At 36.9% G+C, this 25674-nt stretch overlaps 1 protein-coding gene across 3 annotated transcripts in view; it reads right to left on the reverse strand.

Moving 5' to 3' along the window:
• Positions 1-10608: 10608 nt before the first annotated feature.
• Positions 10609-25674, reverse strand: part of LOC110459336 (CCR4-NOT transcription complex subunit 4-like) — a 29562-nt gene continuing 14496 nt past the window's right edge. For 2 of the 3 annotated variants that reach the window (XM_021511544.1, XM_021511542.1), the window contains exons 9-19: positions 23756-23823; positions 22322-22426; positions 18964-19290; positions 18353-18660; positions 16858-16980; positions 16323-16529; positions 15975-16084; positions 15506-15641; positions 13102-13230; positions 12387-12485; positions 10609-11811 (exon numbers count right to left, since the gene is read on the reverse strand). In XM_021511544.1, the coding sequence (XP_021367219.1) occupies positions 11801-11811; positions 12387-12485; positions 13102-13230; positions 15506-15641; positions 15975-16084; positions 16323-16529; positions 16858-16980; positions 18353-18660; positions 18964-19290; positions 22322-22426; positions 23756-23823 (1623 nt within the window). In that variant the 3' untranslated portion in view covers positions 10609-11800. The remainder of the gene's footprint in view (positions 11812-12386; positions 12486-13101; positions 13231-15505; positions 15642-15974; positions 16085-16322; positions 16530-16857; positions 16981-18352; positions 18661-18963; positions 19291-22321; positions 22427-23755; positions 23824-25674) is intronic. The other variant, XM_021511543.1, reaches the window with a different exon arrangement.

The following is a 25674-nucleotide window of genomic DNA, read 5'->3' on the forward strand; positions in this document are numbered from 1 at the left end:
CCCCCCCCCCCCCCCCCGACAAAGCCCATGACCTCTATTGCCTCATCGTGTCTACTTGTACGTACTGCTTTATCCTTTTGGCTTTATCAGACCCGAGTCCCTGCCATTCAGTCCTTACAGACCATTCCCCGTCTCTTTCTCTGTTCGTCCTTCTGTCATAGTCCAATCACTTGTCTTGCATTCGCCACATTAACCTCGCTGACCAATGACGACATTTAGAGATGTGAAGCTTTTATAGGTGTGAAGCTTTAGTATATTGTTTTAATTATCATTGCTATCTATTTATAGGTATTTTGCCAATTGTCGATTCTACTTTTGTCCCGGTAAACTTTATAAAATATAAGAGGCCATGTCAGACAGAGATTATTTTTTTTTTGATAAAGCCAAGTCGAAAGAAAGTTAACAGCAATGTCGTCCATCATTTACAATACGGGGAAGAAGAGGTTTGGACTGGCAACACCTAGTAACACAGAAAGAAAACAAGGACGCAATAACTGCAGACAAAAGAAACTCAAGATATTGAGAAGCGACTTGCCGAAGGTTACCAAACAATTGTTTAAGAAGATGTGAGAAGATTCCATTGAAGGAGTTGAAACAAAAATTCGGGAAAAGTTGATAATACTGTCAGGAGTAGAAGTAGGAGGGACAGGAAGAAGAGAGCAAAAGAGAGAACAAGGTTCATAAAAAAAAACCTTCCCAGAGAGAAAATGTTTGAGACAGATTCAAAGGAAGTCGTTTCAAGAAGAACATCTCAGAAAGATCCATGGCGATGAGAGACGTGGGGAAGATTAAGGCAATTGGGAGACGCTTTCTAAAACTGGAAGCACCAAGAGAAAGAAGCCTTTGACGAATCAGATCTAAAAGTTCAGGAGGTAAAATAAAAGAGTGTAGGACCTATACCTTACCGAGTGTATAAGAACTGTCCAAAATAGACCACAAAGTTATAGACTTGGTGTGATTTGGAGAGGAAAAGGATATCCATTGCAAAGGGTAGACGGTTGTTTCATTCCTAAGGAAAAGAACCATTTCTCTATTGGACTTAGAGCGATGTTGAGAGAATACCTAGATTGAGACTAGAGCACGGCAGCGACGTGAAGCTGGGTAACTAACAGGATGTACTGGGTCAATTTTCTTGTTTGCTGCAGCTATGAATCTCATCGTAATGCCAACGGGAAGGTCTTATAAGAGTATGTATGGACGATATGCCAGCGACAGCATATACTGGAGTTAGAAGGAATGGTAACTTGGGCAATGATTAAGTTTAAACCTAGCAAATCAAGAAGTTTGTTGATGGGGAAGCAAGGTGAAAGACGAGACATATAGTTAGTTGAAGGAAGATACCAACAGTGACCGAGCAACCGGAATGTGCTCGAGGAAAAAGTTTTATGCTACCTTAGTTGAAACTATTTTCCCGCGGCACAATGTATTGGATCTCTCAGCTTTTTTACATACGCTGAATGCAATATAGCAACCAGTCAATCAAATTGCAGCATCCTCATTAAATGTGGGTAGAAATTGGCGATCATCGAACCCGAGAGAGGCACTTGGATAAATAGTACATCAGCCACGTTTGATCAAAATCTGATCTTTTATCACGACACACAACAAGAGGCCCAATGGGCCTGCATCGCTCACCTGGTATTAATCTCACACTTGCTCTTAAAAGTGGACTAAAATACAGCTACAGGCAGAATACCAGTGTTTGATTCATCAGAACCTATTGAAAGATTTAAACATATGACGCCTGTGCCCTTGATTGTCGAACAAGGACATTATAATATTAGGTTGAACAGAGTTTATAGTCTTCTAACCCAGCATGCTTCTGGCAAAATATCATTACCCTGGACCTTTTGGTTATACAGAACAAATCATTTAAATATTTAAACATCTATTGACCACTGTGACCTTGAATATGGGCGAAGGTCATTCACTTGGTAGCCCTTCATCCCAGCATGTTAATGGCCAAATAGTATCACCATTGGCCTTTTGCTTATTAAGAAGAAGTCATTCAATGGTTTTAAACATATTTGACCCCTGTGTCCTTAAATATATGTCAAGGTCATTCATTTGAACTTGGTAGTCCTTCATCCCAGCATGTTACTGGCATTATCCTATGCCTCTTGGTTATTCATAAGTTGTTTAAAGGTTTAGAACATATTTGACCCCTGTGACCTTGAAAAATGATTAAAATAATCCATTTGAACAGACTTTATAGCCCTTCATCCCAGCATGCTACTAGCCAAATATCATCAATCTAGGTCTATTGGTTATTCAGAAGAAGTTGCTTAAATGTTTTAAACATATTTGCCCTCTGTGACCTTCAAAATGGGTGAAGGTCATTTGTTTGAACAAACTTGGTTGCCCTGAATCCCAGCATGCTCCTGGCCAAATATCATCATCCAAAGCTGTTTGGTTATTGAGAAGAAGTTGTTTTAAAGGTTTTAAACATATTTGACCCCTGTGACCTTGAAAATAGATTATGGTCATTTGTTTGAACAAAATTAGTAGTCCTTCATTCCAGCATGTTACTGGCCAAATATCATTATCCTATGCCTCTTGGGTATTCAGTAGAAGTTGTTTGAAGGTTTTAAACATATTTGACCCCGTGACCTTGAAAATGGGAGAAGGTCATTTGTTTTAACAAACTTGGTAGCTCTTCATCCAAGCATGCTCCAGGTCAAATATCATCATCCAAGACTGTTTGGTTATTGAGAAGAAGTTGTTTTAAAGGTTTTAAACATATTTGACCCCTGTGACCTTGAAAATGGGAGAAGGTCATTTGTTTGAACAAACTTGGTAGCCCTTAATCCCAGCATGTCACTGGCCAAATATCATCACCCCAGGCCTCTTGGTTCTTCAGAAGAAGTTGTTCAAAGATTTTAACATATTTGACCCCTGTCACCTTGAAAATAAGTGAAGGTCATTTATTTGAACAAACTTGGTAGCCCTTTATCTCAGTTTGCTTCTGGCCAAATATCATCATCCTAGGCCTTTTGGTTATTGAGAAGAAGTTGTTTAAAGTAAAATATTGACGCTGAACGACGGACGGATGGACGACAGACGATGCACCATGGCATAAAAATGTAGGTACATTGAGGTGCAGTGCAGGATACCAAAGATTGCTCGTGAAATGTTACCCATTCTCTAACCGTTTGACCAGCGATCCGAACAGGAAGGTTGAAATCTTTCTGATCATTAAATTGGTTCTTGCTCACAAGACACAGTAATCGACGCTGTCAAAAGAATGATGTATTCCACCAATTCCAATAATGATCAAATTTCTTTCATTTTATGTGGACATATCTTCATTTACAAGAGGCCCAATGGGCCTGAATCACTCACCTGGTATTAATATCACACTTGTTATCTTAAAAGTGGACTAAAATACAACTACAGGCAGAGTATTGGTCTTTGATTAATAAGAACCTATTAAAATATTTAAACATGACACCCGTGACGTTGAATGTCGAACAAGGATATTAGGTTGAACAGAATTTATAGTCTTCCAACCCAGCATGCTTCTAACAAAATATCATTACCCTGGACTTTTTGGTTATACAGAACAAATCATTTAAAGATTTAAACATATATTGACCACGGTGACCTTGAATATGGGCGAAGGTTATTCATTTGAACAATCTTGGTAACCCTTCATCCCAGCATGTTACTGGCCAAATATCATCACCCTAGGCCTCTTGGTTATTCAGAAGAAGATATTTAAAGGTTTTATACATATTTGACCCCTGTGACCTTGAAAATGGATGAAGGTAATTTATTTGAACAAACTTAGTAACCCTTCATCCAAGCAAGGTAATGGCCAAATGTCATCACCCTAGGCCTCTTGGTTATTCAGAAGGAGTTGTTTAAATGATTACAACATATTTGACTCCAGTGACCTTGAATATGATTCAAGGTCATTTATTTAAACAAACTTGGTAGCCCTTCATACCAGCATGTTACTGGCCAATTATCATTATCCTAGGTCTCTTGGTTATTCAGGAGAAGTTGTTTAAAGGTTTCAAACATATTTGACCCCTGTGACCTTGAATATAAGTCAAGGTCGTTTATTTGAACAAACTTGGTAGCCTTTCACCCCAGCATGTTACTGGCTAAATATCATCACCCTAGGCCTCTCGGTTATTCAGAAGTTGCTTAAAGATTTTAACATATTTGACCCCTGTGACCTTGAAAATTGATGGTCATTTATTTGAACAAACTTACTAGCCCTTCATCCCAGCATGCTTCTGGCCAAATATCATCACCCTAGGCCTTTTGGTTACTGATAAGAAGTGGTTTAAAGTAAAAAGTTGACGCCGCACCATGCCATAAGCTCACTTGGCCCGAGCTAATAATCGATGCCGACTGGAGCAACTAGTGGTGTCATATACCATCCACCGGATTCCATCACATTACCCTTCCCTCGGACTGCCTACGCTATTAGTGTTATTATGACAAAATGTCACCTTATTATTCCGACAGTTGACTTAACACTCGGCACATTGTGGATTAGCGAATTGTTTTTATTGGCATATAGTCAAAAGACCGGTCATCTGCACTCTTTGTTTGACAAAAGAAAATCAGTTTATAAATACTGTCTGTAATGAAAACAAACTTGGCATATATTAATCATACTAAAATGACCTCATTTCAAAAATTTACCCTGAAAACACTCGAATAACAAGAAGTGCAGGGTAAAATGCCAGCCAATATGAATATTCTCAAAGTAACCTTGGACCTTCAAATGTTAGGATTCAATTACCGTTTAAAATCTATGAACCAAAACATGTGAAAACAGTTGTTTTGGTTTAAAAAGCAATTTTTCCTAAGCCATTGAGAACTTTAGTTTTAACTTAACAAGAGGCCCAATGGGCCTGCATCGCTCACCTGGTATAAATCTCACACTTGTAACCTTAAAAGTGATCTAAAATAAAGCTACAGGCAAATTAAGACATTATGTTGAACAAATTTTATAGCCTTTCATCTCAGGATGCAACTTGCAAAGTATCAACATCCTGGGACACATGGTTATTCAGAAGAGGTCGTTTAAAGATTTTAAACAAATTTGACCCCTGTGACCTTGAATATAAGTCAGTCATTCACTTTAACAAACATAGTAGTCCTTGATCCTAGTATGCTACTGACTAAATATCATCACCCTGGGCATTTTGGTTATTGAGAAGTTTTTTAATATTTTTTAATATGTTTTTTAACATATTTGACCCCTGTGACATTGAATATGGGTGACGGTCATTCATTTGAACAAACTTGATAGCCCTTTACCCCAGCATGCTACTGGCCAAATATCATCACCCTGGGTATTTTGGTTATCGAGAAGAAGTTGTTATAAAATTTTAACATATTTGACCCCTGTGACCTTGAATATGGGTGAAGGTCATTCATTTGAACAAACTTTGTAGCCCTTCATTTCAGCATGCTACTGGCCAAATATCATCACCCTGTGCATTTTCGTTATTCAGAAGTTGTTTAATGTTTTTCACATATTTGACCCGTGTCCTTGAAAATAGGTGAAGGTCATTCATTTGAACAAACTTGATAGCCCTTTACCCTAGCATGCTACTGGCCAAATATCATCACCCTGGGCATTTTGGTTATTCAGAAGTTTTTTTTAAGACAATTGACCCCTGTGATCTTGAATACAAGAGGCCCAATGGGCCTGCATCGCTCACCTGGTATAAATTTCACAGTTGTAACCTTAAAAGTTATCTAAAATAAAGCTACAGGCAAAATATCAGTATTTATGATTAAAATTAATTCAAAAGACCCCGTTATTTTTTTTAATTCATCTCAGGATGCAACTTGCAAAGTATCAACATACTGGGACCCATGGTTATTCAGAAGAGGTTGTTTAAAGATTTTAAACAAATTTGACCCCTGTGACCTTGAATATGATTCAAGGTCATACATCTAAACAAACTTGGTAGCCCTTGATCCTAGTATCTACTGACTAAATATCATCACCCTGGGCATTTTGGTTATTCATAAGTTGTTTAAAGTTTTTAACATATTTGACCCCTGTGACCTTGAAAATGGGTGAAGGTCATTGATTTTAACAAACTTTGTAGCCCTTCATCCCAGTTTGCTTCTGGCCAAATATCGACACCCTAGGCCTTTCGGTTATCAAGAAGTCATTTAAAGTAATATATTGACGCTGGATGAAGGACGGACGGAGCGCCACGGCATAAGCTCACTTGGCACTTTGTGCCAGGTGAGCTAATAATTGAAGGTCATTCATTTGAACAAACTTGGTAGCCCTTCACCCAAGCATGCTACTGGCCAAATATCATCTCCCTGGGCAGTTTGATTATCGAGAAGAAGATGTTTAAAGTTTTTACCATATTTGACCCCAGTGACCTTGAAAATGGGTGAAGGTCATTAATTTTTACAAACTTTGTAGCCCCTTCATCCCAGTTTGCTTCTGGCCAAATATCATCACCCTAGGCCTTTCGGTTATTAAGAAGTCATTTAAAGTAAAATATTGAAGCCGGACGGAAGGACGCTGCGTCACGGCATAAGCTCACTTGGCACTTCGTGCCAGGTGAGCTAAAAGCGGGTATATGGCATCCAGTGTTAACTCTCTAAAGTATCATCCAGGGACAGTGAAAAATATTTGTACTTTTAGACGTAATTTCTTGAACTTAAACCTACATCTCCAGCTATTCCCCATATTCTTATTTTACAATTGGAAGATACCTCCAAACAAATTATTTATTTGCGTATGTTTTTTCATATTTCAGTGAGTATCTATTTCAATTTTGACTTATAAATCAATCATTTTGATCACCAAGATCATTCTTTGTGAACCTTTAAATAGACAACACAAGTGAGATATTTTAGTAATACTTTATTATTCTCATGTAAAGGTCAGACCAATGCAGGCTGTAACTTTTAATGGTACCAAGCATAAGAATGGTCAGCCTGTTCATCTTTTGGCGTGTGAACCACCTCTATTCTTTAGTTTTGTACAATTCTTCAGAAAGCTACTTAACGTGGAGATGGCAGGTGTTGCACAATTTCAAACGCTTGCACAATGTGTAGGTAAGCTATGGTATTCTTGTAATAATCATAACATACTCGTAAAGCTAAAAATCATGTTTGATATGGGAAATAATAACGCCAAGGGCCCAAAACGTACAGCCTTTTATGTCTCCCTCATACATGTCCTCGCCTCATCAGCTCTCATCACCCACTCCTGTGATAAAAAGCTGTTCAAATAATTTCTTAACTTCTTTTGTTACAAAATGTCTGCATATAAATATCATTTGTCTTGCAGAATAAATGGTGGCAGCTTGCTAGCTACCCTGTGTATAAGGGAAGGAAAGTCATACCTCAGAATATTGGAAATAAATACAAACCTTGTGGGCTTTACAATGTATTGTAACCAGGAGAATACGGACCAAGCTTAATGAAGAAATGAGATGAAGATTCTATACCTACAGAAAACATGATGGTATGGAAAACTGGGCACACAGTGCAGGACTTACTGAACCAAGTCAAATACAGGGTCATCTTAATTACTTCCAACAATCGCATATGCCTCTTATCTTATTATTATTTCGTAAAAAGTCTATAAATTTCAAAAATCAAGAATATTCGTTTTCAATACATTTGTTTGAAACCTCAAGTCTGACCCAACAGGTTCAAATGTTTTTAATGAACAGTAAATGGTCTCATTTTATGTTATTTGAAAAGATAAAGCTGTACCATTTATCATAAACCATAGAATATGTTTAAGTTAAAACCTCTGGGAGTTTAATCCCATATTTCTGTAGTTTAAAACATCACACCTCTGAGTTAACTTTAATGTTACAGAGACATTAAAATCCAGTACGTATGTCCTGTGTGGTGTCTGTACCTTGAAATGGATTTAAATCGTTAATAAACAACTGACAACTTGATCATGATGGGCAGCAGGAAAACACAACCACTAATAATGCAAATAAATGTATATCATCCTGTTAATTCACGACACATGCTTGGTAATGTGTAGCATAAAATGAAATACTTTTTTTAGTTTAAAAATAAATGATATGAAGGCTTTGTTAAACAGGTTTTACTACACATGGTAAAATGTAAAGAAGTTCCTTAACCAAAGACAGTAATTATATATATATCTCACTTAATTAATTTTCAAAATTTACAAAAGACACAAGGTTCCCTTTTGAAAATCAACCAATGAGAATAAGATATACCGGTAATTGACAACCAACCAATCATGGGATATATTTGTTCCATAACTTTTTCCTGATCATTTCTTTCGGTTTTATTCCAGAGCAGCCATCTACAAGTTTTTGCTTTTGCCATTTTAGTGCACAGTAATACAATTTCCATTTCTTTGACAAATAAAGCAAAACGGAACATTTCCTTCTTTAAAACAAAACAAATTCTAAATCATAAGAAATTCCTTTTTTTTTTTGTAATCATTATTAATTACAAAAATATAAAAAAAACAAGAGGCCCATGGGCCTCAACAGTCACCTGATATATTTATACCGAGAGTTGTTTTTGTTTTTAACATGAACAGAAATATAATTCAAAGTGACAAACAAGAGGCCCAATGGGCCTGAATCGCTCACCTGGTATTAATCTCACACTAGTAATCTTAAACGTGGACTAAAATACAGCTAGAGGCAGAATATCAGTGTTTGATTCATAAGAACCTATCAAAAGATTTAAACATATGACCACTGTGACCTTGGATATGGGCAAAGGTCATTCATTTTAACAAACTTGGTAGCCCTTCATCCCAGACGGTTAATGGCCAAATATCATCACCCTTGGCCTTTTGCTAATTGAGAAGTCGTTCAAAGTTTTTTTTAACATATTTGACCCCTGTGACATTGGATATACTTAAAGGTCATTCATTTGAACAAACTTGGTAGCCCTTCATCCTAGCATGCTACTTGCCAAATATCATTACCCTAGGCCTCTTGGTTATTAAGAAGAGGTTGTATAAAGGTTTCAAACATATTGGACCCCTGTGACCTTGAATATAAGTTAAGGTCATTCATTTGAACAAACTTGGTAGCCCTTCATCCCAGCATGTTACTTGCCAAATATCATAACCCTAGGCCTCTTAGTTATTTAGAAGAAGTTGTATAAAGGTTTCAAACATGTTTGACCCCTGTGCCCTTGAATATTTGTCAGTCATTTATTTGAACAAACTTGGTAGCCCTTTATTCCAGCATGCTACTGGCAAAATATAATCATCATAGGCCTTTTGGTTATTGAAAAGAAGTTGTTCAAAGGTTTTTAACATATTTGACCCCTGTGACCTTGAATATAAGTAAAGGTCATTCATTTAAACAAACTTGGTAGACCTTTATCCCAGCATGCTACTTGCCAAATATCATCATCCTAGGCCTCTTGGTTATTCAGAAAAAGTTGTTTAAAGGTTTTAAACATATTTGACCCCTGTGCCCTTGAATATTTGTCAGTCATTTATTTGAACAAACTTACTAGCCCTTCATCCCAGCATGCTACTGGCAAAATATCATTATCCTAGGAGTTGTGGTTATTGAGAAGAAGTTTTTTAAATGTTTTAAACACATTTCATCATTGTGACCTTGACTATTTGTCAAGGTCATTCATTTGAACAAATTTGGTAGACCTTCATCCCAGCATGTAACTTGCCAAATATCATAACCCTAGGCCTCTTAGTTATTTAGAACAAGTTGTATAAAGGTTTCGAACATGTTTGACCCCTGTGACCTTGAATATAAGTTAAGGTCATTCATTTGAACAAACTTGGTAGCCCTTCATTCCAGCATGCTACTGGCCAAATATCATAACCCTAGGCCTTGCGGTTATGAAGAAGAATTTGTTCAAAGTAAAATATTGACGCCGGACAACGGACGGACGACGGACAGACGGACAGATGATGCACCATGCCATAAGCTCACTTGGCCCTTCGGGCCAGGTGAGCTAAAAACAATAAAACCACCTTATTCAATATCTAGCATACAGATTTCAGACTAAAAAGTATTTGAAAATAGCACCTCTGATTCTAAACAAGGAAAATGAAGAAATTTTAGCACACCGACTCCTTTGAGCCCCACCCTACAGCCCTTGGGGGTAGGGCTGGCTCAAAATTTTCAAAGTATCAAACTGTCAACTCAAGGTTATAATTCCAATCAAGTTATTAACATGTAATATTCAAAGTATCATTTGCCATTATAAACCATAATAAATTTTGCCCCCCCCCCCCCCCACTCCTTCCCCAGGGGGTAAACGTGAGACCCTAGGGTCATAAACCTTAAGACCCTTCCATCTATGAAGAGTATTTGATTCTACCATATCTGGGTCTTGAGAAGAAGATTTTTGAAATTTCAGTCAATTCAACCCTTTTTGGCCCCACCCATCAGCCCCTGGGGGTCAGTCAGGGCTCATATGTGCATACTTTCAAACTGCTACCTAATACTGATAATGCTTACCCAAAATGAATTACTTCCAATGGAAATTAAACAAATGTTGGTCCAAAATGTGATTTCCCTATATAAACTATGGAAGGTCCCTGCAAAATTTCATTGAAATTGGTTCAGGGGTTTTGGAGAAGAAGTCGAAAATGTAAATTATTTACGGACGCACGACGGCGGACGGCGGACAAAAGGCGATTGCAATAGGTCACTTGAGACTTTGTCTCAGGTGACCTAAAAAAATGATTGTAAAGTTTGTTGCAAGGAACTGTTTCATTGTGTGTAGTTACTCCTGTTTATCAGAATGACCAATGACTGGCCTTGTAAACTTGTTATCACACTCAACCTATATCTAATGCATCACAAATACTTCATCACAACTCTGTAAAAGGTTTGTATATTGTACTTTACCATACCACTAAAAGTTCTAAGCATTTCAATAAATTAAGGATTGAATTAACCGACTGCGAATATATCTATCAACAGATTTTTTTTAATTCTTCACTTTATAAATGCATTTTTGTTAATCTTAGTCTTATATAAAGATAGTCCTTTGATGACAGTATGAACATCATATAAATCATAATACATGTAATGGATGGACCATTAGTTCTGTAAACCTGAACACACTTCTACTGTTATTTCACTGAGGATAAAACATCAAACTACAGATTTGTGTTTCAGTACTAATCTAGATTACTTACATTTCCTGTGATATCTACCTTTGCATAAACTCGCAATTAGCATCCATCACGATTTCAAGTATCACACAAACAATTATTTGTTATACAGTACAAATCATACACCCTGCATTAAACGATAATCAGTATTGAAAGGTCACTTCACATAATAAGTCTGCAGGAAATGTAAGTAATCTATAGAACTTATCAACCAATCTCGAGAAATACTCGGATACTGCTATTCCCTACCGTTCAAATGTTCAACATATTGGATAAAACGTTTTTTTCAAGGGTATATATACAGATGGTTTTATATACCGATTAAATGTAATAAATCCCAATGTTGTAGCACACATTTTCTTCTTCTTTCAAAGGGTGTAAATAGTTCTGAACAAACCCATCCTTTGTCAGACTTCATAGCTGAATATTTAAAGGAAAATTTCACAATGGACATTTGGGGATGATAAAAACTAGAAAAAAAACTGTTTGAATACACAAAGATTTCCAACATCACAAAATAAATAGACATGTAAGGGTAACCAGTGTTTTGGTTTAAGTTATGCCATTAGTTCCTGCCTGCCCATCATAAATCAAGTTGCCATTGGGGTAGAAGATAAGCTATGAGGGTTGACTTTGTAGAAAGAAAAAAAAACATCTTTGTCTTCTGTCTGTCGTAGGTGATTAAAGCTACTGTAAACCTGCAAAGAGAAATCAACTTAACATTACAAGCAGCAACACAAATTTTCATTATTTTTAAAGACTTTGCACAGAAGACTGTAAAATATTCCTACTGACTTGTACCAACGTCCTATAACTGTTCCCATCAATCATCAGGGCATTTATACAATACTGACTTGTACCAAAGTCTTATAACTGTTCCCGTCAATCATCAGGGCATATATACAATACTGACTTGTTCTCAAGTCCTATAACTGTTCCTGTCAATCATCAGGGCATTCATACAATACTGACTTGTTCTCAAGTTCTATAACTGTTCCCATCAATCATCAGGGCATTTATACAATACTGACTTGTACCAAAGTCCTTTAACTTGTTCCCATCTTTTATCAGGGCACATATTAATGTTTGATTAATTTTAAGAAACTCATGCAGTAACAGTTAAAAGGGAAAAGATATTGGTTGGCACAACAAATTTTCAAGAAAGTTTCCAATATCATTTGTTTGATTTACTTTCAAAATTATCCAATTTACTCACTCATTGATAATTGATAGAGATAACTATTTGGCACGGGGAAACATTTGTATGACTTGCCTTCCGAGATTTTGTGAGGTTCTGTGGGATGTGTGGGAGGTCTGATGGATGTCTGAAAGCCCGGGGGAGGGGTCTGTGTCTGTGTGGGCCAGCCTGTGTCTGGAAAAGTCAACAATATACAAAGTCAAGGCTGTTGCAGCAGAGCTTTATAAATTCTTTTTTTTTAAATAAAGATTCGTTTACAAATATCTTTTTAAAAATTGTTAACATATTTTTATGGTCATCCTTTTTTTTAAGGGTTATTTAGGTTTGAAGTATTGCACTAAATTATGACTGCACAAATTTGCAGTTTTTTTTAAATATATGGTTTTTATCATAAAACTGATTATGAACAAAAATGTTGGTGCAATAAGTGCATGTATTGAAGTATCCAAATAATTTCAATTATTCAAAAGTATTAGCCTGCTGAACTATATCATTCAAATGTAGAAATGTATCAAGTTCATGAAATTGATATCACCTTCCCCTATCAAATCCATCAAAGTACACAAGTACTTTCAAGCTAGGAAACATGTATCCAGCATGGGCAGATCACTCGATATCCGAGTCAACATTGGGTACTATACATACCCTATCAGTTATTTGCGTTAAAAAAAAAAGTACTTCAAAAATCCATGCATATTTCAGAAATTTCAGAATATTTCATATTTCTAGTGACTTTCAAGAGGGAATTGATATTGATGTCCGGGTAAAATACTGCTTTTCTTCAGCTTACTTCTGAGGGGGAACTGTTGCACAAAAGGTAGTCTGTGATTTTGGCTGTTAGTGTGGCTTCCCTCTATGTCTGTGAGCTGGTGAATAGACTTTAACCAGTGGGGTGGACTGTCTGACGATAACGCTGAGCCTGGAAAATGTTCAACACGTGTTGTGATGTCAATTTTAAGCAAGATTCATTTTATAAGGAATCCATACATTCAATTATATGAAGATCAGTGACAGTATACATGCTATCCTGATTTACATGTTTCTGTCAATGCTGTACAATGATATGTAGATCAATGACGGTATACATGCTATCCTGATTTACATGTTTCTGTCAATGCTGTACAATGATATGTAGATCAATGACGGTATACATGCTATCCTGATTTACATGTTTCTGTCAATGCTGTACAATGATATGTAGATCAATGACGGTATATATGCTATCCTGATTTACATGTTTCTGTCAATGCTGTACAATGATATGTAGATCAATGACGGTATATATGCTATCCTGATTTACATGTTTCTGTCAATGCTGTACAATGATATGTAGATCAATGACGGTATATATGCTATCCTGATTTACATGTTTCTGTCAATGCTGTACAATGATATGTAGATCAATGACGGTATATATGCTATCCTGATTTACATGTTTCTGTCAATGCTGTACAATGATATGTAGATCAATGACGGTATATATGCTATCCTGATTTACATGTTTCTGTCAATGCTGTACAATGATATGTAGATCAATGACGGTATATATGCTATCCTGATTTACATGTTTCTGTCAATGCTGTACAATGATATGTAGATCAATGACGGTATATATGCTATCCTGATTTACATGTTTCTGTCAATGCTGTACAATGATATGTAGATCAATGACGGTATATATGCTATCCTGATTTACATGTTTCTGTCAATGCTGTACAATGATATGTAGATCAATGACGGTATATATGCTATCCTGATTTACATGTTTCTGTCAATGCTGTACAATGATATGTAGATCAATGACGGTATATATGCTATCCTGATTTACATGTTTCTGTCAATGCTGTACAATGATATGTAGATCAATGACGGTATATATGCTATCCTGATTTACATGTTTCTGTCAATGCTGTACAATGATATGTAGATCAATGACGGTATATATGCTATCCTGATTTACATGTTTCTGTCAATGCTGTACAATGATATGTAGATCAATGACGGTATATATGCTATCCTGATTTACATGTTTCTGTCAATGCTGTACAATGATATGTAGATCAATGACGGTATATATGCTATCCTGATTTACATGTTTCTGTCAATGCTGTACAATGATATGTAGATCAATGACGGTATATATGCTATCCTGATTTACATGTTTCTGTCAATGCTGTACAATGATATGTAGATCAATGACGGTATATATGCTATCCTGATTTACATGTTTCTGTCAATGCTGTACAATGATATGTAGATCAATGACGGTATATATGCTATCCTGATTTACATGTTTCTGTCAATGCTGTACAATGATATGTAGATCAATGACGGTATATATGCTATCCTGATTTACATGTTTCTGTCAATGCTGTACAATGATATGTAGATCAATGACGGTATATATGCTATCCTGATTTACATGTTTCTGTCAATGCTGTACAATGATATGTAGATCAATGACGGTATATATGCTATCCTGATTTACATGTTTCTGTCAATGCTGTACAATGATATGTAGATCAATGACGGTATATATGCTATCCTGATTTACATGTTTCTGTCAATGCTGTACAATGATATGTAGATCAATGACGGTATATATGCTATCCTGATTTACATGTTTCTGTCAATGCTGTACAATGATATGTAGATCAATGACGGTATATATGCTATCCTGATTTACATGTTTCTGTCAATGCTGTACAATGATATGTAGATCAATGACGGTATATATGCTATCCTGATTTACATGTTTCTGTCAATGCTGTACAATGATATGTAGATCAATGATGGTATATATGCTATCCTGATTTACATGTTTCTGTCAATGCTGTACAATGATATGTAGATCAATGACGGTATACATGCTATCCTGATTTACATGTTTCTGCCAATGCTGTAGCTTCAAATTAAATCCAGGCTAATATTAAAACTGTTGGAAATATTTTCCATGTTGTTATCAATGTTTATAGTTCAACACTAATGATGCTATGAAATAAATCTTCAACAGTAAGAACTGTTCACAGCAATATGACCACTGTTATAATATCAATTCTTGCAGCGAATTGTCTGCACAATGTTGTTCTCACAGACAGAAAAGACAAAACCATATTAATTTCTTGTCTGACCATTAATGACTGCTAGATGATGAACGTAGACATTAAATTAGTAGCTGTGTGCTGTGTACTTACTTTTTTGTTGCTGTTGTAAGGAAGTGTGTGCAGACATTGCGTTATTTGCTTGCTGTGCCGCACCAAAACTGATGTTAATATTTGGCAATAACGCTCGCAGACCATCTTGCCAATCTTTAGTGTTGAACACATCTCGCTGAAAAAAGAAAAGAAATTAAAGTAACTGTTAAGAACATTTTACCTTCCTTTAATCCAATTAAGTTCAAAATGATTTAACATTACATAAAATTTGTAAGATGGCTTCGTAAATCTTTAGGACTAAAATGCACCACTATTTCAATATTTTTCAGAAGAATTGTTACTGGATCAGTACATTTCATTATTTTCTAACAAATCAGCACAAACTGTCAGTTTAAGTTTAAAGACATATAGCGTAATATTTCTTCATTTATTTTATATATTTTTCTCTTTCAAACCATGTATTGAATAATGAATATTTCAAATTGGATAAATATGTTTGCCTACATACCGGAGCATTGACATGATTTTGTTCTTTTCCATCATCAAACATACTGTGGTATGAGTTTGGTGGAGGCATATTTGGCTGTATAAACCCTAGCATTCCATTGTTACCTATATCTGGTCAAACAAGACAAGAAATATAGGATACAAATATCATCATAATCATTATTACTGACAAAAAAATAAACATGGTGAATGCAATAACATTTGAATTCATCTATGAATAACTTAACAAATTCAAGTTTATACTTGGTACTTAATCAATATTTTCTATATAGTAAGAATAAGTTCCTGCGATTTTATATACGTTTTTTAAGCAATGAAATGTGACCTTTAAACACAATACTAAACTGACCCGGTCTAAGAAATGCTGGATGATGCATCTGTTGCTGTTGTTGCTGCTGTAGCTGACTTAAAGAAAAGCCTGGTGGCAAACTTTGGGGTTGGTGGTTGGAGCGATTGTTTTGATCTGTATAGTTTGGTCTGTGGGTTTGGCTGATACCATTTTCCTTCTCTAGCAAGTCTGCCAAACCTTTAGATGACTCATCCCAAGGATCAAAACCTGAAAGGGATAAATATGTTACAGCCTAATATATACAGTAAAGATTGTCTATAGTGCTCACTGATTTAACTGGCCCAAATTTTCATTTGTCGGTAAAACAGCTTTAAGAGACAACTGTCATAGGAGTAGCTAAAACAATATCAAAATACATATTGGTGGTTTCGATTGAAGTGCTTCTCAAGGTTATTTTGAAAGGAACTGCATAATTTGAACAGATGGAGAAAATACTGTAAAACAAACATTGCATTAACAGAGATAGCATTTCTTTAGTAGCACTTCTTTTATACAAAAGACAAACATGAAAGATAGATCATTATAGCAATTATACCTAAATCATCATCTGGCAAGTCTCTGGTTTTTGGTCCAAATCCAAAAGCAGCTTGCCAATCAGTACAGCTTGTCACTTGAATTGACTCTGCAATTTCTGGGGTTGAAACTGGCTCTGGAACCTCTGAAAAGTATTTCAACAAATGATCATTCAACTTTGACCTACAATTTTTTCCCCAAATAGGCTGTTATGTCCCAGCACTCTGTGATGTATCACACAACACAGACTTCCACATTACTTGACATTTTCCTAATTTGGAGTAACTTTAATAAAAGAGTTATATACAATGGAAATATGCTTTTAGTAAAAATTCTTTGTCAAAAAACATCTCTACCATGTGTACCGCTTGATAATAAAGCAGAAATAATTGGAAACAATTTCAAAATGTTTGAACTCCACAAAATGGCCAGTAACCTAAAATTGTCTTGGTATAACATTAATTTTACAAAGCAATTTTTTTTTCAATGTCACTTTATAGAAGGAGAAAGGCAGAACTCTCTACCTTATTTACATTAAATAAAGAAACAGCTAAGTGTTACCTACATATGACTAATCAGTAGTGGTGTTGAGTAAGTAAGTCTCAAACAGATTATATTTCACATAAAAATACAACTTAAAACTGTCCAGATCTTAAAATAGAAAACATATACAAAATCTGAAACACTGAGTAAAATGCAAGACAGTCATTTTTTTCATGTTTATAAATATCGGTCAATAGTGAAAAATACTGAATCCCAGTTTAAATAAACTGTTTTGTAATCACGAATTCAATCTAATTAAAATTATATCTTCACATTGCTCCTGTTTACTGATATGTCGCGTTGAAGATCTAACAACATCCCATAGAGGGTCACGTCAGAGGTCAACATGAAAGCATTATCGTATTTATAACAAGCCAATCAAAACGCGACATAACTCTTTCTTTCAACCAATCAGAAAGCAGGACCTGTAGCATTTAATGCAGACACCTCGTAGCCCAAAATCCACTTTTTCGTCTGGTCCAGTGATAGTTTGAATATTGCGAAGCCTGTCATTGGTTAATTTTAGTTTCAGGTTGTTAAACTTTTTAACGACAACATCACCAGAAGAGGAAGTCTCTCTTATTTCAAAGCAAAATCCACAAATTGTACAAACGTTGTCTTGTAGATAGACACGGCGTGGTGTCATGGGCGCCGCCATTTTCGATGCTCATTTGACACCTCTCGGTCTTTTATCATAGCAAGTGTGTTCCGAAATCATTACATCATCACTTACAGAAATGCGTAAGCTCTCATCTGATTGGTTAATGCAAAGGTCGCCTGAACATGACCCTCTACGGGATGTTGTTAGATCTTCAACGCGACATATCAGTAAACGGGAGCGATGTGAAGATATAATTTTAATTAGATTGTAACGAATTGAAAAGTTACCTGCATGTGCCATCCAACTCATAAATATGTACCTTCCAAGCTATATAGTAATAGCTTGGCATTGGTTCAACACCTACTGGACCTACCTGCTGGCACTGTTGGCACAGGTAACTTTTGGAATCGTTTGCCATGAAAGCCATTGCCATTACTGAACAATGAAAGACTCTGGGCAGGGTTGTCAAACAGTATAGGCTTCAGTCCTGGGTTGGCCATCAATCTTGCAGTTAGTTGTGCACCCAGGGGAGCCTTGCTGTGAGTTGATGTAGTCAGGCCTGGGGGTAGGGACACTGGAGACCCTGTCCCCAGGGACGATGTGCTCTGTGGGGGAGATACTGTTGGTATGTCTGACTTTGCAGAAGTGTCTGTTGGTTTGTCTATTGTATTGTTAAGTGCACTGCAAAAGTAAAAGTTCATACACTGATAAAAGTCCTATTTTTAAACATGTATTAGAACGGCTAGCGACAAACATTCTCTGGTAGAGGTGCAGTGATCTTACTGCATTCCAGGAGATTTATATCTAAGTCAGCATGCCTATCCAATATTGATTTTAGAATAACACATAAAAATTTTGTAAATATTGAAAAGCTTAAAAGTAGTTTCTGTTAAGACTGTCACTTGCAGCTGTGAGATGTGACTTATAATTTTTAAGTGCTTTGTAAAGGAAAATTGTTTGAAACACATCCTGGTTCTGACTTACTTGTTTTCTATGTCAGCCTCTGTCTTTGTGCGAGCTTTGTGGTTGCCTGGGGCTCTGTTATGATTGGGTAGGGGCTGTGTATCTGGTTTCTGTTGGTTGTGGTTGGGTCTGTTACCATTGGTGAGACGCTGTTCTGATCTCCCTGTCTGTAGTGACGGCCAGGCTTCTTTGTTGGATGTGTTAGGGATTGGCTGTGTGTGCTGAGGGGGGGTGTTGTTTGGAGGTGTCTGTTGCTGTTGAATCTGTTCTGATGTAGAGACCTGTTGTTGTGGTGGCGTCCCTGAAGTGGGCGTCTGGTTTACCGGGATGGGTGATGTTGCCTTTTTTCTTTCAAAAAAATAGATCAAAAGTATAAGATGATGTGTCCTATCTCTTCCAAACATAATACCTAGATAATACAATCTTCTCAATATAATGACAGCAGTAAATAACAAATAAAACAAGTTAATTCACCATCAAGAGCAATAATAGAAATTTCTATTGGTCCTGAGGACTTGACTTAACAGAGTTTTACTGTATTATACATTTACTATAATATTGTTCAAGAATCCCAGACCTCTACATACATGATGGAAAGGCAGCAACAAAACTCTTTAATCAGACTAAATAGAATCACCAAACAGTGAATTCACCAACACATTAAAGCCTGCACCTCTTACCTTGTTGGACCAGACTAAATAGAATCGCTCTACAGTGAATTCGCCCACAGATTAATGCCTGCACCTCTTACCTTGTTGGACCGGACTAAATAGAATCGCTCTACAGTGAATTCGCCCACAGATTAATGCCTGCACCTCTTACCTTGTTGGACAGGCCAAATAGAATCGCTCAACAGTGAATTAGTCCACAGATTAATGCCTGCACCTCTTACCTTGTTGGATAGGATTTAATAGAATCACCAAACAAGTGAATTCGTCCACAGATTAATGCCTGCACCTTTTACCTTGTTGAACCGGATTAAATAGAATCACCAAACAGTGAATTCGTCCACAGATTAGTGCCTGCACCTCTTACCTTGTTGGACCAGACTAAATAGAATCGCTCTACAGTGAATTTGCCCACAGATTAAAGCCTGCACCTCTTACCATGTTGGATAGGACTAAATAGAATCACCAAACAAGTGAATTCGTCCACAGATTAATGCCTGCACCTCTTACCTTGTTGGACAGGCCAAATAGAATCGCTCAACAGTGAATTAGTCCACAGATTAATGCCTGCACCTCTTACCTTGTTGAACAGGACTAAATAGAATCACAAACAGTGAATTCTGCCATAGATTAGTGCCTGCACCTCTTACCTTGTTGGACCAGACTAAATAGAATCGCTCTACAGTGAATTCGCCCACAGATTAATGCCTGCACCTCTTACCTTGTTGAACAGGACTAAATAGAATCACAAACAGTGAATTCTGCCACAGATTAGTGCCTGCACCTCTTACCTTGTTGGACCAGACTAAATAGAACCACTCAACAGTGAGTTCGTCCACAGATTAATGCCAGCACCTCTTACCTTGTTGGACCGGACCAAATAGAATCGCTCAACAGTGAATTCGCCCACAGATTAATGCCTGCACATCTTACCTTGTTGGACCGGACTAAATAGGATCACTCACAAGGAATTTGTCCACAGATTAATGCCTGCACCTTTTACCTTGTTGAACCAGACTAAATAGAATCACCAAACAGTGAATTCGTCCACAGATTAATGCCTGCACCTCTTACCTTGTTGAACAGGACTAAATAGAATCACCAAACAGTGAATTCGTCCACAGATTAGTGCCTGCACCTCTTACCTTGTTGGACCATACTAAATAGAATCGCTCTACAGTGAATTCGCCCACAGATTAAAGCCTGCACCTCTTACCTTGTTGGATAGGACTAAATAGAATCACCAAACAAGTGAATTTGTCCACAGATTAATGCCTGCACCTCTTATCTTGTTGAACCGGACTAAATAGAATCACCCAACAGTGAATTCGTCCACAGATTAATGCCTGCACCTCTTACCTTGTTGGACGGGCCAAATAGAATCGCTCTACAGTGAATTCGCCCACAGATTAATGCCTGCACCTCTTACCTTGTTGGACAGGCCAAATAGAATCGCTCAACAGTGAATTCGCCCACAGATTAATGTCTGCACCTCTTACCATGTTGGATAGGACTAAATAGAATCACCAAACAAGTGAATTCGTCCACAGATTAATGCCTGCACCTTTTACCTTGTTGAACCGGACTAAATAGAATCACCAAACAGTGAATTCGTCCACAGATTAATGCCTGCACCTCTTACCTTGTTGGATAGGACTAAATAGAATCACCAAACAAGTGAATTCGTCCACAGATTAATGCCTGCACCTCTTACCTTGTTGAACCGGACTAAATAGAGTCACCAAACAAGTGAATTCGTCCACAGATTAATGCCTGCACCTTTTACCTTGTTGAACCAGACTAAATAGAATCACCAAACAGTGAATTTGTCCACAGATTAATGCCAACACCTCTTACCTTGTTGGATAGGACTAAATAGAATCACCAAACAAGTGAATTCACCCACAGATTAATGCCTGCACCTCTTACCTTGTTGGACAGGCCAAATAGAATTGCTCAACAGTGAATTCGTCCACAGATTAATGCCTGCACCTCTTACCTTGTTGGATAGGACTAAATAGAATCACCAAACAAGTGAGTTCGTCCACAGATTAATGCCTGCACCTTTTACCTTGTTGAACTGGACTAAATAGAATCACCAAACAGTGAATTCGTCCACAGATTTATGCCTGCACCTCTTACCTTGTTGGATAGGACTAAATAGAATCACCAAACAAGTGAATTCGTCCACAGATTAATGCCTGCACCTCTTACCTTGTTGAACCGGACTAAATAGAATCACCAAACAGTGAATTTGTCCACAGATTAATGCCTGCACCTCTTACCTTATTGGACCGGACTAAATAGAACCACTCAACAGTGAATTCGTCCACAGATTAATGCCTGCACCTCTTACCTTGTTGGACCGGACCAAATACAATCGCTCAACAGTGAATTCGCCCACAGATTAATGCCTGCACATCTTACCTTGTTGGACCGGACTAAATAGGATCAATCACAAGGAATTTGTCCACAGATTAATGCCTGCACCTTTTACCTTGTTGAACCGGACTAAATAGAATCACCAAACAGTGAATTCGTCCACAGATTAATGCCTGCACCTTTTACCTTGTTGAACCGGACTAAATAGAATCACCAAACAAGTGAATTCATCCACAGATTATTGCCTGCACCTCTTACATTGTTGGACTGGACTAAATAGAATCACCAAACAGTGAATTCATCCACAGATTAATGCCTGCACCTCTTACCTTGTTGGTATAGTTTTATTGCTTGTTCCTGTCACATGATTGTTTGCAGTATTTTGGGAGTTCATAAATGTTTCAAGCAGTTTTTGTTCATACTCTTGATGTTTGCTGAAAAGAAAGGACAGCATATTAAATATTAGCACAATTTTTACAAAGTATATGCATTATAAACCTAAAGAATGGCAGTTATAGATCAGGACATGTGTTAAACACCAACATTCTATTTTAAGTTATTTGACCATCTAATCTCTAAAGCAATTCCAAACATCCCCTCCTCAAAAACGAGCTGCATACAAAATATAGGCATTATTACAACCTCAAAGCAGGACATTGTTGGAAAATCAAAATTGTACTTAAGTAACTGATGATGTGCCTTTGACCAACTGACCTCCAGAGAAAACCTAAGCATCCTCTCCTTTTGACAAAACAGAATACCAAATATTTACTGCTCCAAAACTGAAGCATGACCGACAGCACAAAAACAATATCCTCCCACCACTAATGTGAGGAGACATCATGTAATGTTACTGTTACTTGTGATATCAAACAGCATTGAAAGGAAACTACTTTGTCAACTACATAGTACAAAACTGCATCAATGACACTGAATCCACATTGAAATACTGAGTCATCAATAACAATATCCAGCTATCAACCTATAGCCAAGTATCTAGGTACTGGCCTATAGCCATGTACCCAGCTATACTACTAACCTATAGCCAAGTAAACAACTATGCAACAAATCTATAGCCAAGTACCCAGCTATACTACCAGCCAATAGCAAAGTACTACAAACCTAAAGCCATGTACCCAGCTATACTACGACCCAAAGACAACCAACCTATAGCCAAGTACCCAGCTATACTACCAGCCAATAGCAAAGTACTTCCAACCCATAGCCAAGTATCCAGTTATTCTACCAGCCCATAGCAAAGTACTACAAACCTATAACCATGTACCCAGCTATACTACCAGCCAATAGCAAAGTACTACAAACCTATAGCCATATATCCAGCTATGCTACCAGCCCATAGCAAAGTACTACAAACCTATAGCCATGTACCCAGCTATACTACCAGCCAATAGCAAAGTACTACCAACCTATAGCCAAGTACCCAGCTATACAACCAACCTATAGCCAAGTACCCAACTATACTACCAGCCCATAGCAAAGTACTACCAACCTAATGCCAACCAACCCATAGCCAAGTACCCTGCTATACTATCAGCCAATAGCAAAGTACTACCATAGCCAAGTACCCAACTATACAACCAAACTATAGCCAGGTACCCAACTATACTACCAGTCCACAGCCAAGTACTACCAACCTATAGCCAAGTACACACTGTCAGGTACGTATATATACTGACCTATATAATCAAGGTACTTGTTACAGCCATGTTACGAGGAGATTTCATTTGATGATTTTAACTTACCCAACTTGCATTTCTTCTTTTGTAAAGCTTGCTGCTTCTTCACCCAGTTCATGTAAATACATGCAATCCTGTAATTAAACAGACCAAACAATGAATAAAAAAATTTCAAGAACCTAACAATCAAACCAATTCTCATAAAATATTGATGTTGGAATATTTAAACCAAGTAAGAATTAAACAACAAAAAAACTCTTTCTGACAGCTTTTTTTAACCTGAATATCCATTCTATAACCCACATATCATTGATAAGTTTCAAAAACTCTTTCAAACAAAAAATCATTTTTTTAAAAGGTATAAAACCTATAGGAGTCATATTTGCTGCTAAAGTATAGCAATGAGGAAGTGAAAGGTTTAACCAGAAATGGAATAACATCAAGTTGCTTGAGCACAGGAATCTCGTTTGGAACAATAGAAGACATTGCAGGTCAGTGATGTTAGCTAAATGTTGATACACACGCTATAAAAAAAGGTGTGATTTTAGGGTGAAGACTCCTGCCTTGTTTCAGTCTTACGTGAGGACAATGATGGGAAAATAAGATGACATTTTTGATATACAAGTAATTGATTTTATTATTTATCAAGAATCAAACAAGAACTCATCCTCGATATCCAGGGGTTACGCTCATGTACGCTCTCTGCACACCTGGAATATGTCATAGCAAAATTGAAGGCACAAAGCTAGCTGTTTAATTGGTCTCAGGTAAAAAAAGCCACGACCAATCGCTAGGCTGATACCTGTCCTTTGAAGATTACAAAGGAGCAACACCTCACTTCAAAGTCAGTCCATTTTTACCGTTATGCAACTGCGCGATTATTTTGATGTACATCAAAGGATCAAACTAGTCTTCTTGTGTCATCAACAAGGTGGTGCACACTGAGCCTTCAGTTTTGCTATGACATATTGCAGGAGTGCAGAGAGCCTAAGTGAGCGTAACCCCTGGATATCGAGGATGACAAGAACTATGTCTCGAGACATTAAGCTGCTTGTATTGTTTGGAAAGATTTGTTTGATGTTTGATTGACATTTTTTATGTTGATTCTTTAGAGAAACTGTCTGGGATTCACCTGTACTATTGGATAAAAATCTTGAACGCGAAACAGGACTGGGACATACTTCTTGTACATGTGCAGTCCCAAGTTACCTACACACATCACCTACTTCCTGTATGTCAAAAATAATGAGGCCAGACTTAAAAAATATTTCTGTTTGCCCAAACCCTACCGACCAGTCTCAGGTGTGGGTAGGTAGGTAGGGAAATTCTTTTTCTTTTTTTTTTACTTTAAAAGAAAAATAGGGGGGTCAAAATTATTTCACCTTGTGAACAACTTTAAAAATGAAAGACTAAGTTTGGTAATTTCCAAGCTCTTTTTTAATAACAATTTGTTCAGTCTTCCACTTCAATGACCACATTTTTGACCAATGTTTACATTGTAAATACAGACAAACTTTTTAACTGTTTTTTTTAAATACAAAATTCAAACACAAAACACTGTCAGAATTTCTGAATAAACTGTAACATTTTAAAATTTGACTAGAAACATAATACTGCAATAATCTCAGATATATTGAATTCTAAATGACACAATATGGGAGAATTGAATGCACTGTATTCTCTTGTGCTTGACTACTTCTTAATGAATTTAAAAGGTACACATCGTTTTGTTTCTATTTCATGTTCTTCGATCAAATTTCTCGTGCATCTTTTTTTCGAAAAAATCGTTTATTGCTCACCATGTTTTGAAGTTTTATTTCACATTTCCCCCCCTACTCCTATAACATAAGAGGCCCCTGGTAGGCCCTTGTTTCTATCGGATATGATTTTGCCGACTGCGACCTCTTATTTCCGAAGCACTAATTCTTTGATGCAGATTCCGCCTGAAAACAAAATCGGCTTGAAAAACTCACTTTAGTGGTTCA

The sequence above is a fragment of the Mizuhopecten yessoensis genome, unplaced genomic scaffold (genome assembly GCF_002113885.1).
Source record: "Mizuhopecten yessoensis strain PY_sf001 unplaced genomic scaffold, ASM211388v2 scaffold10041, whole genome shotgun sequence".
In the NCBI taxonomy this organism is placed as follows: domain Eukaryota; kingdom Metazoa; phylum Mollusca; class Bivalvia; order Pectinida; family Pectinidae; genus Mizuhopecten; species Mizuhopecten yessoensis.